At 37.2% G+C, this 16223-nt stretch overlaps 4 protein-coding genes across 5 annotated transcripts; 3 read left to right on the top strand and 1 right to left on the bottom strand.

Moving 5' to 3' along the window:
• LOC18590497 (SMR domain-containing protein At5g58720) lies at positions 689–6383 on the top strand. Its single transcript, XM_007016042.2, has 11 exons — positions 689–1535; positions 1652–1677; positions 2205–2318; positions 3010–3095; positions 3761–3990; positions 4739–4815; positions 4933–4989; positions 5248–5315; positions 5408–5514; positions 5604–5674; positions 5969–6383. Exons 1-11 carry the CDS (start codon positions 926–928, stop codon positions 6089–6091), a joined length of 1569 nt encoding a protein of 522 aa, XP_007016104.2. The 5' UTR covers positions 689–925; the 3' UTR covers positions 6092–6383.
• LOC18590496 (protein ELF4-LIKE 1) lies at positions 6690–7782 on the top strand. The gene has a single exon (XM_018126449.1). The coding sequence runs from the start codon at positions 7117–7119 to the stop codon at positions 7489–7491; it is 375 nt and encodes a 124-aa protein (XP_017981938.1). The 5' UTR covers positions 6690–7116; the 3' UTR covers positions 7492–7782.
• Positions 9581–11725, bottom strand: LOC18590495 (peptidyl-prolyl cis-trans isomerase CYP19-4). Its single transcript, XM_007016040.2, has 7 exons — positions 11594–11725; positions 11194–11272; positions 10641–10688; positions 10520–10543; positions 10134–10316; positions 9960–10035; positions 9581–9873 (listed from the first exon to the last, which is right to left on the bottom strand). The coding sequence occupies exons 1-7, from the start codon at positions 11666–11668 to the stop codon at positions 9735–9737; spliced, it is 624 nt and encodes a 207-aa protein (XP_007016102.2). The 5' UTR covers positions 11669–11725; the 3' UTR covers positions 9581–9734.
• On the top strand, positions 12615–16162 carry LOC18590494. Of its 2 annotated transcripts, XM_018128219.1 has the most exons (10): positions 12615–13083; positions 13347–13453; positions 13559–13684; positions 13837–13933; positions 14023–14097; positions 14192–14274; positions 14601–14747; positions 15152–15224; positions 15307–15646; positions 15780–16162. In XM_018128219.1, exons 1-10 carry the CDS (start codon positions 12783–12785, stop codon positions 15853–15855), a joined length of 1425 nt encoding a protein of 474 aa, XP_017983708.1. In that variant the 5' UTR covers positions 12615–12782; the 3' UTR covers positions 15856–16162. The 2 variants fall into 2 exon arrangements, with proteins under 2 accessions (XP_017983708.1, XP_007016101.2); XM_007016039.2 differs by lacking the exon at positions 13347–13453 and having other exon boundaries at positions 12939–13083.

Below are 16223 nucleotides of genomic sequence, written 5' to 3'. Positions count from 1 at the left end.
TTTACAAATCAACATCAAGTGTGTGAATAAGCAATAGCAATTAAGGATGTTGATTCAATTGCCATTGGCTCTTAGTCAACCCAGAAAAAAAGATGACTTTCACGAAGTGCTTCTTTTCACCTGATTGGTTGAATGATGGAACAAAGATGGTGGTAGTCATAGCAGTGTCTGAGTCTCACTAGTTTTTCCAATGGCATCACCATTGCTGACCAACCCTCTGCTTCTTGAGGGGCCAAGCCAAGTCGTGATTGGATCATGGAACATTGATTCCTCAAACTTTGATTTACTATTGTTGTGGAATTAATTGGCGCCCCCCCCAATTTTCCTTGCAACTAGCTTCCGAACTTGGTGAATTAACCGAACCCGCCGCTCTATTTAATGACCTGATTTATTGAAGGTATTTATCTAACTATAGGTACATTCCATAATCCTCTGTTTTGAACAACAGAAAGAAACAAAAAAAAAGAAAAAAAAAAGAGAGTTTAGATAATCAAAATTTAACTTCCTAATTTTACGGAGGTTATTCCTAATCGAAGCGTGCCACGCTGGATACTACATAATTAATCAACCAATCACATTTAAGTATCAAAAGGTGACTTTTAATCCTAACAAGAAAAGGTAACCAACTGGTAAAATCTGATTCCTCCTATAAAAGCGCGTGGGGTCAGAGAATCCAAAATCTTTGTATCCCCCACCCCCACCCCGCGAAGAATCTCAATGATTCCATCCCCACCAAAAGGTAGACAAATAAAAAAATCTCCCTCCCAGCGTTCAACAACACCTTGCAAATTTCACCGGTTGTTTATTTTCAGTAAACCTCTCTTCAGCCCCTGAACCCAGCTTTTCTTTTCAATTTCACCCCCTTTTCTGCCTTCCTCCGTACTCCTCTTCTTTCGTAATTAGGGTTTCGGGATTTTAAACGAGAATGAAGCACGCAGCGACGAAGAAGAAGAAGAAGAAGCGGCCACGTGCGACGAAACTGCCGGCGGTCAACGATTCGTCACGTGAGACGCAACGTCAGCAGGATCAGCAGCTAAAAGTGGAAGACAAGGAAGAACAAGAAAAGCTTCTCTGCTCGTTAATGGAAGCCTTTGGTTCGATCTCTCTAGAAGAAGCCACTACAGCTTATAACCAAGCAAACGGGGATTTGGATAAAGCGGCGGTGATTCCGTCCAATTTGATCGATGAAGATAACAACAGTGAAGATCCGGAACAGTCCACGAGCTCGATCTGGAGCGGATCATCGTCGTCGGGTTCATCCGGGTCAGGTTTTGCTGAAACGGGTTGCATACAAAATATGAATGGTGGTAGGGGACGCTGCAGAGTGGGAAAGCAGCAGAAACGAGTGGTGGCAGCAACGGGGATGGTTTCGACGGTTCTCGGGAAAGAATACGTTAGGGCAAGCCCGCGGCGAGACTCGGCGCCAACGGCGGCGGGGAGATCGGTGTTGGTGAAGGAAGAGGCGGAGCAATTCTTATGCTCAATGCTTGGGGACGAGTGTGAACTTAGCATGGCTGTTGTTAGAGATGTTTTATGTGAGATTTTTTTATTTCTTTTTTGTTTTTGTCATTTTGTTAGAATAAAGAAGTTCTGGGACTAATTACTTTTAATCTTTTGCATGTTGAATGACCAAAAACTTTTGTCTTCGCAGGTCAGTGTGGATACAATGTGGAAAAGGTACTGTGAGTCCTAAAATCTGACCTCTTTGATGATGTTGATGTTAAAAGACTTCTTAAACTGTAAAGCAGTTTGATGTCATTGAGGAAATAAGGGGAAAAAACATAAAATTTGCTTGTGCAATGCTCCCTTTAGCGTATGTCTGGTACTTTATAGATGGTTGCTTTTGCTAGTGTTATTAATTTTGTTAAATGTTGATAAAAAAATAATTTCTATCCATACAGCTTTGCATTAAGGGATCAGGATTCTATGCGGTTAAATTGATTATCACCTTTGGAGAAAGGCAAATTTGGAAATTGGATTGCTTGATTTAAATAGGGGTTGGACTGTGTTGACTTTAGATCTTTAATAATCTTTCTCTGGATGATGAGTTCATAAGTTCAACCTTGCTTAACAAAATGGAAACGAGTTTAAGGGTTAAGCTATTGAAATATGGATTTGCTACTTTAGTTTGAGGGTGTGCATACTTTTCCTATGTTATATTTTTGAAGAATGTCATTAAAATTCAGTGTATTCTTTCTTTCCAGGCTTTGGATGCATTACTTGATTTGTCTGCTTCCTCCTATGAACAATCCAAGAATTGTAAGGACAATGTGAACAATAGACAAGATACAGGATTCCTCACTGACTGTGCGGACAGTGTAAGTAATATGGATTTTGTTACTTAAATGTTCCAAATTTCCTGGGTCAGTTCCCTCATTCTGTTTTATATATAATTTATTTTTAGTTAACGCTTTGTTGTTGGAATAATTTAGGCATTAAATTGGTAATATTTTTTCTCTGTCCCACTAGAGCAGTTCTAGGTTTTGATGGAATTAAGGTGTTATGGTTGAGAGGATCTGGTTTCAGTGCTATTAGAATGCTTACCCTCTTCTTAAGAGGGACAGTGGAGACATAGAAAGAAACTACTCTCCGTTTTTAGTTTGGTTAAAATTGTCCTTTAGTGTTCTATCTGGTGGTTGTTTCTTATACTAAGCTTGAGGTTTTGACTTTCAGAGGAGAGATCAGTGGGGGCTTTGAAGTCAAGGTCCATCTTTGTATTGCAAACGAAATTTAACTGAAGGGAACATTTATTTTGTATGTATATAAATTTATTTAGTCAGCAATGGAGTGAAAACTGAGAAAATGCTCCCATTTTTCTGGAAACAGACAGAGCGCTAGAACATGCATGCGGTTATAGTTTTGTAGCATTTTTTGTTTTTAAAGTTCTTTATATTTTGTAGTACTTCTTCTGTTGCCCAACTGATTTCAAATCTCTCTCTCTCTCTCTCTCTCAAGCTTTTCACATTGCAACCTATTCCATATGGAGTGATAAATAAAACTTTTTAACAGGTAACAGATAGGGCATCTGATTGCATGTCTAATTCATCAGAAAGTGAACTTCAGGATAGTATATGGTCAGTGGGCTATGGTTGCAGGTAATTCATTCTGTCTGTCATTGTCCTTGATTGTTTTTCTTGGTTATTCTTTTAAGTGATGTTTTGGAGTCTTTTTCTTACATTTAAGTTATGCTGTAATAGCATAAGAGACTTAAACATTGTAGATGACCAAATGGTGTCAAGACATATCATGCATAAATCTTGAAGAATAAGATCATTTACATTTGATATAATTCTTGTGGGAGAGGGATCAATTAATTGCCTGTTAGACTTAGAAGAAACTACAGAGAGAACAAAGCAACAATTTTTTTCAATCACTGGATTAAAAGATGCTCTTTAGTCCTTTACCAGTATGGTGTAAAAGTAGTATTTGCCACCTCTGGTGGATTTTTTACTTGCATTGCATGTAAACTATATGGTCCACACTGACAATACAGTCATAGAGAATTACTTTTGGTTGATATAACAATGCTCATCTACAACATGCATGATGCACTTTCATGTTTGAATATTAGATCTCTCATGTTAGTGCTGAAGTCTTTGTATTATTCAGAATTCTTGATTTAGACAACTTGTATGTTGCCTTGGCTGTAGCAATATTGTAGTAAGGTTTTGTATTGCCTTTAAATTTAATTGCTCCTGCTTTAAGGATCTTAAGCATCGAAAACCAGGTCTTGAAGTTGTAGCCCTCTTTTCAATTTTAGGAATTACTCAAAGGTTCTTGCTGGTTCTGAAGCTCTACCAACTTGCCCAAGGAGTAATGTGTCAGATCTCCCTCATGAGGTGTTGGCTTCTTTATTTAACATCCCCAAAAGTTCCGAACAGGAACCAAGCACTATGAATTGGAGGAATGTAGTAAAGAAGATGCAGTCATTGGGACCAGGGATTGATGTTAGTCCATCTAGTGTTGCAGAGCCTCAGCAGGAAATCTATGGTATTCTCATGTTAATTTTCTCGTGCATTTTTTGCTATTATATGTATGAGTTTGTTATTGAACATGACCTTTACTCTTGAAGTGGGATTATTAATATCAATATGAATAGTCGTTCTTTGAAGTTGTCCTACCACTACATTGTAATTGAGGATCTCTATTAGAAGTGCAATTGACAAAGACCTAAAATATTAACTACCTTTTCATGAGTACTCACATGTATGTTGGGCACTGCATATGTATTGACACATTTATTCTTGCCTTTGTCCTGACTCCTAAGATTTAGACACGATAGTAGTAAGTATGAGTTAAAATCCTTATTTAATGGGCCATAATTTGAATGTTCTCAAACCTACTTGAATAATTAGTTTGCTTGCAGATATCTGTGCATGTATATCAACAACCACGCAACCACCCCTCCCCCCCACCCCCCCCCCTTTCCTCCTATACTGAGAAACAAAAACATAAAATCTGCAGAAACAGTGATTAAGTCACTCTAGTTTCTTTTGTTAAAGCACTTTTTATTTAGAAAAAAGAAGTGAAAGGAAAAGGTAAGTTTTGAGGAGGTTCTTCATCCAATGTTGTTTTTTTTAGGGTTGATATTATTTTTCCATTGTTTCCTTTTTCAGTTAGCATTTTCAACCATTTTCAAGAATACCTGTCATAAACTCATTTGTCAAACCTATAGATATGTTTATGTACTATTTGGCAATGCCTTTTTCCTTACAACGCAATTTTCCTGGAATTGTAGCTAAGGGAGATGAATATAACAAATTTAGAAAGACTGCCGAAGAGCACTGGGATTCAATGAGATCCTACTATCAGAAGGTAAGATGTTTATAGCATTATTTTATATCTTTGATAAAGTTGCAATATATAGGTCGAGGTTTAAACTTGATTTGACTATGGTAACTACTTGACAATAGAAGTAACATTCTTCCACAGGCTGCTACAGCATATTCAAAGGGGGAATGGGAGTATGCAGCTTACCTTTCTGATCAGGTGTGTGTTCTACTTAGGGGAAGAACAGTGCAAATGACAACATGTTACATATAGGTTCTAGTTGTGATGTCATTTTATTGGTGAATTTGAGAAAGGAAAAACGTGCATTGAAGCAACAATGAGAACCGGGGAGCATATCCCCACAATGTTTATTTTGTCTTCTTTTCTGCTTGACGCCAATATAATGTCTTATGTCAAATTTGTGGCTGGGGGTTGCTTTAGAGTAAAATGCTGACATGATACCTTGCGTCTGAGTAGGGGAAGAAACAGACTAAATTGGCCAGGGAAGCAGATGAAAGGGCAAGCCAGGATATATTTAAAGCTAGGTTAGTCCTCATATAACTGAACAAGAAGTATTCTCTGTTTGCCTCTACCTTTTTTGTGGTCAAATGAACTAATCAATCAGCTGTCTTTGCAGGAACAAAGGATTTGAAAATGTGATAACAATTGATTTGCATGGGCAACATGTCAATCAAGCAATGAGACTTTTGAAACTGCACCTTCTATTTGGAACCCATGTGCCCTGTAAGCATTTGTGGAACCTCATTGTGTATGTGAGCTTGTGTGTTTCTGTTGCAGTTCTATATTAAATTACTTTCCTTCATGTGCTCCAGCGGTTCAAACTCTGAGGGTTATCACTGGATGTGGAACGCATGGCATGGGGAAGTCAAAACTGAAACAGTCGGTAAGGGTTTTAATCATTCCAAATCCAACTATTTCTCCTCTCTGGTGTGGCTTAGACTCTTTTATGGTGGTTGCATTGTGGCCTTATGGTTAACTTTGTTGATTAATCTGGAAAATATCAATGTGGATGTTTTGGTAGATTATATGTGGTTCAAATGTTTTGGACTGATTTATCTCAGACTTTGATTCATTTTCTCCATTGCAAGCCCTTTACCTGTTTTGCTTTTTCTTTGAAGGATAGTCTAGTTTATATTGACATTGTCTAGTAGTTTATATTGGCAATTGGTGCATGCAGGTCATTAAGCTTCTGGAAGAGGAAGGTATTCAGTGGCGAGAAGAGAACCGCGGAACTGTGCTAGTTAAGCTTGATGGATACAGGGAGTTTAGCTTTTTAGATTCTGTTAGTGACACCGAGTAAAGTAATTAATGTAATATCAACCACAGGTTTTCCTCATCATCCTCTGTTAGTGTAAGAATGACTAGGATGTAATATAACAGGTTAATGTAGTGTTTTTAACAACAGGTATCAGATGTTCATATGTGTATGTAGAAGTTCTGTAGGCCGGTGAAAGCTTCTTTAAGATGAAGCTTCCCTGTTCCTATATGTTGATTTTAGCTAAATCATGTACCCGACTCAGTTCTTAGTAATGACAAAGACACATGAAAGACTACATTTCTAAGTTACAAACAAAGACTATGTTGATGAGGCATCTTCTGTTCTTGGTGCAAGCTAGCAATTTTCTTTATTTATTTATTTATTTATTTTGAAAGAACGAGGGAAAATTGAAATCATAGCCTTATGATTTTTCCCCCAATAAAATGCTAATAAAATGTACACATTGCTCCCTAAATCATGTGAACCCGAGGTCATAGGAAAGGCTTATTCGGACAATGATAGCCTTTAACCGGCGGTCGTTTTACTGGCATTCCACGCGCGTTCAGGTGAAAGTGCACGTCACGCACAGCTGGATATAAGTACCTTTTTCTCTTTGTTGGCAGATATTTATTTTTTAAATGTTTCTTTTTCAGGTGATCATCCAATCCCAGCTATACAAACAGATTGCAAAATATCTAGGGAAATAAAATGAATGTAGGACACATCGCAAGCTTATTTATCCTCCCCTTGTCTGTCAGAACCCCCTCAATCACAAACCAATCACGTTTCTTCAGAAATCAAGCAAGCACAACTTCGCCAATAATAACTTGACCGTCATTCATTCCCATCACAGCCGAAGTACAGACACACAAACCGCCATTTCCGACTGGTAGCTATATCACCGCTCCGGTTTCTCTCTCTTACCACAAGATATATATTAAAACTCTCCGATTTTATTTTCCTGCTGAAAAACCCTAGAGACCGCAAAAGAAAACTCTGAAAAACAACTAAAAAATTATTAAACAAAAACGACGGTTTGAAACACTTCATTTCTGGTGGAGGCTAGCATGGCCGACACCACCAGGAGCAACAACAAGCGTTTCAACCGCGGAGCCGAGAAGGCGAACGGAGTGGATGACGGAGATGGAGATGATACGGACGGTGAGGAGTGTGACGTGGAAGTCTGGAATAATCTGAGCAAGAGCTTTAAGCAGGCACAAGCCGTACTGGATCAGAATCGGGAACTCATCAAGAAAGTTAACGAGAATCACCAGTCGAAGATTCCCGATAATCTCGTTTCGAACGTCGGATTGATACAGGAGATCAACGGGCATATCTCCAAGGTTGTAGAGATTTACTCCGATTTGTCGTTCAAGTTCTCGGATGTTGTTCGTCAACGGAGCAGGACCAGGAACGGGAAGGTGGACAGCAGGCGCTCTTGAACTGAATAGAATGATTTTCGATTAATTTTCGAAAAACCTGCAGCTTCGTCTTTTGATTACGGTTTGGTCTTTTATCGTGGTGGTGTCAATTGGGATCAATAAAAAGTTTTGCCGTTTTGTTTGTGTCATTATGTCGTTTGTTTTGTTCAATAACAAGTCAGTTTCAGGTGTGGTTCAGGTTTTACGAGTCAAGGGATGTGTGTTTAGTTTAAGTCATCTCTTAAGTCTGAACTGAACTGTGATTGGACCGTATTTTGAAAGTTAATCTTAAGCTGATGGTGGTTGTGCTTATATTGTGTTCTTTTGTGTTTTTCTATGTTATAGCTGCGGAACTTCCTTGTCTGCGTTAATCTACCCCGCAGACGAATATGAGGTATTTTTCATCTGTTTGCATTTATTTTCTGAATTTTTTTTGTTTTGCAAATTTCACCAACTGGTTGGTGGACGGAGGATCTTTAGGGATGTGGCAGCAAAGCTCATTTATATGTTCTTAAGATAAATTTTCCTCGTATTTTGTTTTCTTAGTTACTATCTATTGTTCTTTGATTATCTGAGTGAAAATTTCTCATTCTCTGGAGATGGGCGGTATTGAATGTTTGGTGCATGCAATTGCTCGTGGGGTAGAAGATAGGGGGTGATGGTAGTGGTCAAGGTGGGCATCCATGGTTGTAATGGACTAGTTTGGTGGTTCTGCTTATGGATGCAGGGGAATTATGGTGGATTCTGATTAGGTCACAAGGACTATATTACTTTGCAAGTTTTTGTCGAAGATTTGTTTTTGGTAGGTATGAGGAAGATAATACGGTGCATGTGGAAGTTGATGGTGGTGACGAACTGAGTTCATAAGATCATTTTAGGAAGATAAAATTGCCCTTGTGGAAGTTTTAGCTATAGGGTGGTGGCTGCTGAAGTCATAGTATAATTCTGGTCAGGGGCTATGGATTAAGGTGGTTGTGGTGGCTGTGAAGCAAAGTGAGGCATTTTCATTTTCTGCAAGTGTTCAGAAACCAGGGAGGAGAAGGCAGATTTTTGTTGAATAATACACTGATATTAACTTCAGCCGCGCTCTTCTTACCATGTCTAGTCCTACTACATGCTACACTCAACAACTTATTCAATTATCCAATTTTATGATGCTGGAACATGTTATTTTCTCTTCAACTTTTGCTGTTTTAGGAAGTCATTATCGGATCCCAGTAAGATGATGACCCAATCCTCTCTGAAAGAATAAGAGTATACCAGTTATTTGTTATTACTTGAATACATATGATCGCTATTCTGGTCTCATCTTAATTTGTGTTTGTTTTGATAGCAAAATCAGATTATAATGGAACTTATGACAGAGTATCATGATCACGAATTCAGTTTACAGCACCACCCTCAGCTCATGGTGATGTTTAGGCTTTAATATTGCCACTGCATGCATTTCTTTGATCAAGTAATCTATTTTTATTCCTTTCGTTTCTCTGTTTTTTTTTTTTTCATATTTCTCCTTGACTTACGTAGGATCTTAACTCATGCCGCCAAGCTCCTAACCATTCTTGAAGTTCATCTACAGAAGCAGGTGGTCAGTTCTATAAACCTGGTGTCTGGTGACAAATGTAGCTTATTGTGTGTCTATTTATTAGCAATTTGTCATCTTATACCATTGATACAGTCAGATGAGCTATTTCCATAGTCCTTGCCCTCTCGAACAACAGACCTGATGCAAGGGGAATAGAAGGGGAAAGGTGAGAGTAGCTTTTGATAAGTCGGGGACGTTTTAGTGACACCCTGTTGTTATATTGGGCATTCCCAATGAGCTAGAGATGCATATTCAAGAAAAATACGCATAAATCTCTTTCAACCCGGCTTACTTCAGTAATTTATTTTTATTATATTATTATTTAGTGTGCTTTTCATGTAAATTTTGTAATTTTTTTAAATTTAAATTTCATCTTAATTATCTCTAAATATAATATATTTAATTAAGTTAATCTCATTAATTAGTATTTAAAACTATACTATATAAAACTAAATGAAGAATAAGATACATTATTTTTATATAGATGGAAGCAGCCACCAATACAGAGCAAGTAAAATATAGATATTTGATCAGGTAAATGAAGTCACCTTAAATTAATTAAGAGGAAAAACTCCCAATTAAACAAAAATTGTTCATCTCCGAGTTTTCATGACGGCCTAAACAGGAATAACAAGACACCCCGAGTTTTTTTTTGTCAACTGGAACATGAGCAAAATAATTACAGAGGAATTTCACCGCTGTCAGCAATGACAACTTGGCTCTTAGGTGTGCCGCTCTGCCTTCCTTCAGCTTCAATTTTGTAAACAACATCCATTCCAGACAGTACCTTTCCAAATACAACATGTCTGCCATCCAACCTGTGGAAAGTAGTCAATGATTAGAAGCAAAGTAAAAGGTGATAACTGTATTATCTTATTGGTTGCAATTGTAAATTTGTAATTACCAGCTGGTTGTCACGGTTGTGATGAAGAATTGCGAGCCATTGGTGTCTGGACCAGCATTTGCCATTGACAAAAGCCCTATATGCAAAGAAATTTATGCTTGTCACAGAATTTCTGAGTAGTCATTCCTTACAGAAAGCTACATATAGCACTTGATAGAATGACATATGGCTTACCAGGTCCAGTGTGCTTCAGCTTGAAATTCTCATCAGCAAATTTCTCACCATAAATGGATTCTCCACCTCTTCCATCACCAAGTGTAAAGTCACCTCCTTGTATCATGAAGTTTGGAATAATCCTGTGAAATGCACTACCTTTGTAGTGGAGAGATTTCCCACTCTTTCCAACACCTTTCTCCCCTGCAATGGAAAACCCAATCTTAGAAAGACCCTACTTTAAACAAAAGTACCTAAGGAGCCATTCACAAATGGCTAGCCAAACTTTACTCTTGTTTTTTGCCTAGTCCTACAGCCATTACATCTTTATGCCTCTACAGGCTCCTGTTACCAGTTTAGGAAAATTTTACAGTAACAGAGGCCAATCAGGGAGATCACTTGCTAACCTGTGCACAGTGCTCGGAAATTTTCTGCATATAAGAAAGTTTAAACTGATTAGCAAATAATTGCTAGGAGAATTGCATAACATATGTATAAGCCATTAATGCAACCATAACACGATCAGACCTGCTGTTTTGGGAACTGCCTTTCCAAAGAGTCCCATGACAACTCGACCTGAGAACAATAGTTAAGTAATCTTTTAGCTCTCGACATTGAAAGCACAATTAGGTGGAAGGAGAAGTAACACATCACTTCTACACACAAATCCATATGAATGACTATATTAAATCTCTATCCACACCTAGAACTAAAACCTCGTTTCTTCTCAAGATACTAGTTATTACAGGTATGCTAGATCACTTCATACTCACAGAACCCTTTATGTTTTCAACTTTAAAGGTCTATCCGTAGAAAGACGTTTAAGCCACTACATTCCATGAAATATTCACCAACTCTTAAAAAATAATAGCATAAAAGAAAGCTAAGAGGTATTCAGTTTTACAAAAGAATTCCATCCTTAATTATATCGATACGAGAATCTATCTCTTCTTGCAAATTATTTACAAAAAGATCATCACGTAACCACTGTTGTGCAATTCCTATCACATCTTAACAGATAGTATTTTAAAAGAAAAGGCGCTTTATCACATATCCAGTGTTAAGTAAATGTGAAGCATACCGGCAGGTTTTCCTGCAATTTCAACATCAAAGTAAACTTTGTGAGTAACTTCCTTCAAATCTTCCTTGGACTTTTTTGCCTGAACATTCCACAAAACACATCAAACAATCAAATTCACTAATCAAATCTGATTCTTATATTCGCCTATCTAATAACAATACAACTTAATGCTAACCAATTTCCATCAATCTTACATCAATCTTAAACTCAATTAACAAAGTGAAACAAAGTAAATGAAATTCAGCAAACAATTAAACATCAAAAACAGAAGAAACCCATAAGATCTCAACAAAATATAAGGCGATTTTCACATTTGATTCGCAAATCAAGAGCCAATAACAAACAGTTCAGCTAAAACCCAGATTAAATAAAAAGGGAAAAAACATGAACAAAGGTGAACCTGAGTGAGAGTTAGAGATCCAAAAAGGACCAAAGTGCAAAGCAAAGTGAGAGACAGCAATCTTGACCTCTCCATCTCTTCACTATTTTTTGTCTTTTCGGAGTGATTAATGTGAAGATGGAAGCAGCAAAGGAGCATTATATATGGGGAATGATGTCACCGGTAAACCGATCAGCCAATGGTTGTGTGCCACGTGAATCGATTGGGTGTTTTGCTTGATTATTATTGGCTAGTGGATGTGGAGTTCTGTTACCTGGAAACTTTGGATTCTACACTGTCTTGTTTCTTTTGGGCCGTAAGTGGATTTGGTTTTCCGAGCTTTGATAGGATCCTATGGCCATGCTTCAGGCCATATGAATATTTGGTTCGTATCCTATGGGCCGAATTTGATTGGAACTTGGGCCCCTTCGGGCTTGTATTGTGTGTTTTTGGACCAAATCCTATCTCCTTCGACAACGCCACATTAGATGACTTATTTAAACAAATAAATATTGCAAATGATACCTGCCTAGATGGGGTAGGTTTTAAATTTATAAATAACGGTATTTTTTTGTTTAATAAATATATTTTTTTAAAAGAGATAATAATTTCGTGATAAGTGATATTTGAATAAACTCAAATTTTCACAAATATTGAATCTTTATTAATATTAATATGTGAGATCTTATAAGAGATATTACGAATAAAATGTGATAATTTCTTGTATAGATAAAAGAATTGATGCAATAAGATGTTTCACAATTAAATAAAATAAAATGTCTCGTATACCTATAATTTAAGTTAAAAATGTGAATCCATAACAACACATGTCGGTGAATCCATCCAAACCAGAATTTGCCACGTCACGTCTACACAATAACCTCGTATTAATATTCGGAAACCCAAGAATTCCTCAAAAGGTAACTTGAAGTCGTGCCTTCAAGTTTCAACTAACTGTCACCCAGCAACTACCATTCCCAGATCCCAGGAAACATGAAACAAACACACGCAGGACTGCTTGGTGACACCTCCCTTCTCTCAATCGTCAATGTCTGCTCCTTTCGAAATTTAAGAGATTTGAGAAAGATTAAAAAAAAGAGAGAGGGAAAAGAACAGAATAAGGGAAGCCCTTTTTGCTAACTTTATTTCTTCATCTTTACTACGACTCTGTTTCCATACCCTGTCTCAGAGTCTAAAACATTTTTCTACCATGGAACATTCCCCACGACACAGTCAACATGCACCTGGACCTTCTTCTGCTTTTACACTCACCAATCTTCCATCATCATCATCATCATCATCTTCTTCTTCTAGTTCAAGAGTCCATGAAGAAGGAGAAAATAATGGCCAAAGAAATGATGAAAACTTGCACCACCAAGAGCAGGAGCAAGAGCAACAACGGTCTGGGGTATCTTATCACCTGAATATATCGATATCCAATGTGGCCAGGATTGATATGAGGGATGATGTTTGGTCTTGTTTGGTTGTGCTTGTCACATTTTGGTTTTTTGGTTAGTTTTCTTTCTCTATTCTTTGCTTATTTCTTCCAGTTTATTATAAAATGTTCTATCAGTTTACTTTGTCTGTCGTTTGCTTAAGAACTAGATAAAACCCTGCAAAGCCCTTCTCTCAAAAACTAAAAACAAAGAAGTTGAGTGTTAATGGATCTTCTGAGTATTTAGTACCAAGTGGTGGATTAATATGTTCATAAGATTAATGATATCTCTTTAATTTGTTTGTGGCTTTGTGTTTTCCAATATTTCTGTCCCAGCAGCATCCATGACTCTGATTCTGGGTTATTACGGATCTGTGACTTTAGAATTGGGTCCGAATGGCTCACGCCTTATACAAACTAACCCTTTCTTAGTTCAGTCTATCAAGGTGAATGTTGCTGCATATGTCTATTCACTCTCTCTCTCTCTTTCTTTTGGTCTTGATTCTGCTGTTGTCATTACTTTGGGCTAATCATGATTAGTATGTCAACAGGTGAAAGAATTGAATAAGCAAAAACCTGGGCTAATGCTGTATGGATTTCGCAGACCACCTCCCTCAGATGTTGAAATCTCCTGGACGGAAACACATGATGCATTTGTGCCAGCAAATTTACATAAGGTAAATGTTTCTCCATATTCATAAGAACTTTTTTTTTTTTGTTTCCTTTCATACTTTCAACTGTCAAGTCATAAATTTGCATCAATTATGCAGTAGAGCTAATTTAGAAGTTGCCATTAATGGTTTAGAATTTTAATTCATTTCTTTTCCAGGAGTGGCTATTCTTCTTAAACAAAGGGTCTAAAGTGAATATTTCGTACGCTATAAGTTCCACCAGTTCCTCACCTTTATCCCTTGTCATTGCTCAAGGTGACACCTGCTTCTTTAGTAAAACCTTTGATACCAGAAATGCATTGTTGAAATGTATTTATTGGAGTAAATTTCAATTAAACGTGCAGGTACACAAAGCCTTGTTGATTGGATAGAGGATCCATCATATCCTAATTTAACTTTGTCGTGGAATATTATATATGGTAAGATTTATATCAGAAAGTATGTTTATGATTATTCCTTGGAAATGCATCAGGCCACATAAATGTCATACATCCATGAACTCGATTTTTGCAGGTAGTGGAAAGATCCAACAGGAGATTCCAAAGTCTTCTAATTATTATATTGCTGTGAGGAATTTGAACTGTGAGGAAGTGGAGGTAATTCCTCAAATATTGTCTCACTCTTTACATCAGTAATCTACAATTACCTATGTTCAAAAGTTCTCATAGAACTATGCAGTTGAATTAATTAACCTAACCATTGGATTTTTCTAACAGACTGATTTGAATTATGAAAATCCTTCTTTAATTTGAGACACAAATTTTCATCAATTTTCACATTGTTGCTGCATCAGCTGATAAAGTGGAGTGATAATGGTCCTTTCAGTTTCACCTAAACTTTCCCAAATGGTTCTGTTTTTTGTTTGACACTTAATGTGCACATCCTGAGATGCCTGATCTCTTCGTAACTCTTTATGATTCAGATACAGCTGCAGTTCTCATTCAATGCTCTCATCTGTGATACAACTCAAGCATATTACAGATGTTCTTTGGGCAACCGTTTGTGTACATTCGAGCTTTATCTTCTAGGAGAAAATGCTGTTGTCCTATCTTCACCTGGTCCTAATGAGGTAAAACAATAACATCCATTAACTTTATAGTTATCGGCTTCAATTGCTTCTAGTTAGATTGAACTTAACTGCACCTCTGCTTTCTTCAATGTCTTTCTCAGGTTAACAATTAGTTTCTCCCCCAAAAAGGGAAACCCAGTAAAAAAAAGTAGTGGCCTTTTATTATCCTAATTAGTGTTTCTTAGTGTTTCTTCTTTTCACTTTAAATTTTAGTGAGAGAAATTTTTTGGTTGCAATCATTCTATAAATGGATCAGAGTAGTTCCTACTTTGAAGATGTTTCTGCTAAGCATGGACAATAATCTTTCAGCTGTTTTTGTCCAGACAGTTCTCAGTATCATTGTGTTCTTTTTTTCTTTTTAAGATTTCAAATATAAGAACTTCACACAATTTTGGTTCTTTCAGGAAACTGCTAACAGTAACTGGTATGTTAAAGTATCCTATGGACCTCGATGGATTACATATTTCGTTGGATCAGGTCTTTCTATTTCCCTTGCATAGCCCTCATTGCATAGGAAGAACAATTAGTCCATCTTTACATTTACCTTCTGCGATTGTAGGTGTGATGACCATCCTCATATTATTAGCCTTCAGAATCAGTAAAATTTTCCAGAGTATAGATGGAATAGGACTCCATGCCGGAGGGATGGAATCAGAACGAGCCCCATTGCTTCCAGAAAAGGATGATGATATCTCAAGCTGGGGTTCATCTTATGATTCTGCATCGCATGATGAGGAGGATCTGGAAGAGTGGCTGGCGAAGACTTTTCCTGAAGGAAAACCTTCAAACGAAGGGGAAAGCAACAATACTCGTCTTTGTGTCGTTTGCTTCGATGCACCAAGAGATTGTTTCTTTCTTCCTTGTGGACATTGTGCTACCTGTTTCACCTGCGGAACAAGGTAAGATATAGCATCAACATCATTGAATATTAAGCTATTCACCGAGCTCATTACTATAATTGAATTCTCACGATTATATCAGCAGCTTGTAAACTAGTGTAAATCAGATTATGGGCTCTCCTTATCACTGCAGGATTGCAGAAGATGCTGGTAGTTGTCCAATATGTCGCAGGAAGATGAAGAAAGTTAGGATGATATTTACAGTTTGAGGAGTTTAATTAAGTAATGGTTCTGCAGCCACTTCCTGATGGTGTAAATTCCAATGCCCCACAGAAGAGCATGGTTTTTTTTCTCACTGCCTGCAATCAATACAGACATGTTTTGTAGAATACAGGACTGTATGAAATTTGTTGCCAAGAGCTCCATAAAGGTTTGATTGAAGGCTTTGCATATTCTTCTAGATAAAAGAATCTCTGTCGTTAGTCAATATCATGTAAATCTCTTCTTTGTTTCCCCAGGTAGGCTGAACTGGTATCCTCTGTAAATTATACTATTACTTTTCATTTCACCAATTAACTACTAATCAAATTGAAATCAGTTGATGATTGGATAATTCTAAACAGTTCGTATTTAGTCT

The sequence above is a fragment of the Theobroma cacao genome, chromosome 9 (assembly GCF_000208745.1).
Source record: "Theobroma cacao cultivar B97-61/B2 chromosome 9, Criollo_cocoa_genome_V2, whole genome shotgun sequence".
Classification (NCBI taxonomy): Eukaryota; Viridiplantae; Streptophyta; class Magnoliopsida; order Malvales; family Malvaceae; genus Theobroma; species Theobroma cacao.
The sequence above is the reverse complement of the archived record's forward strand: the minus strand, read 5'-3'. Positions and strand labels throughout refer to the sequence as shown.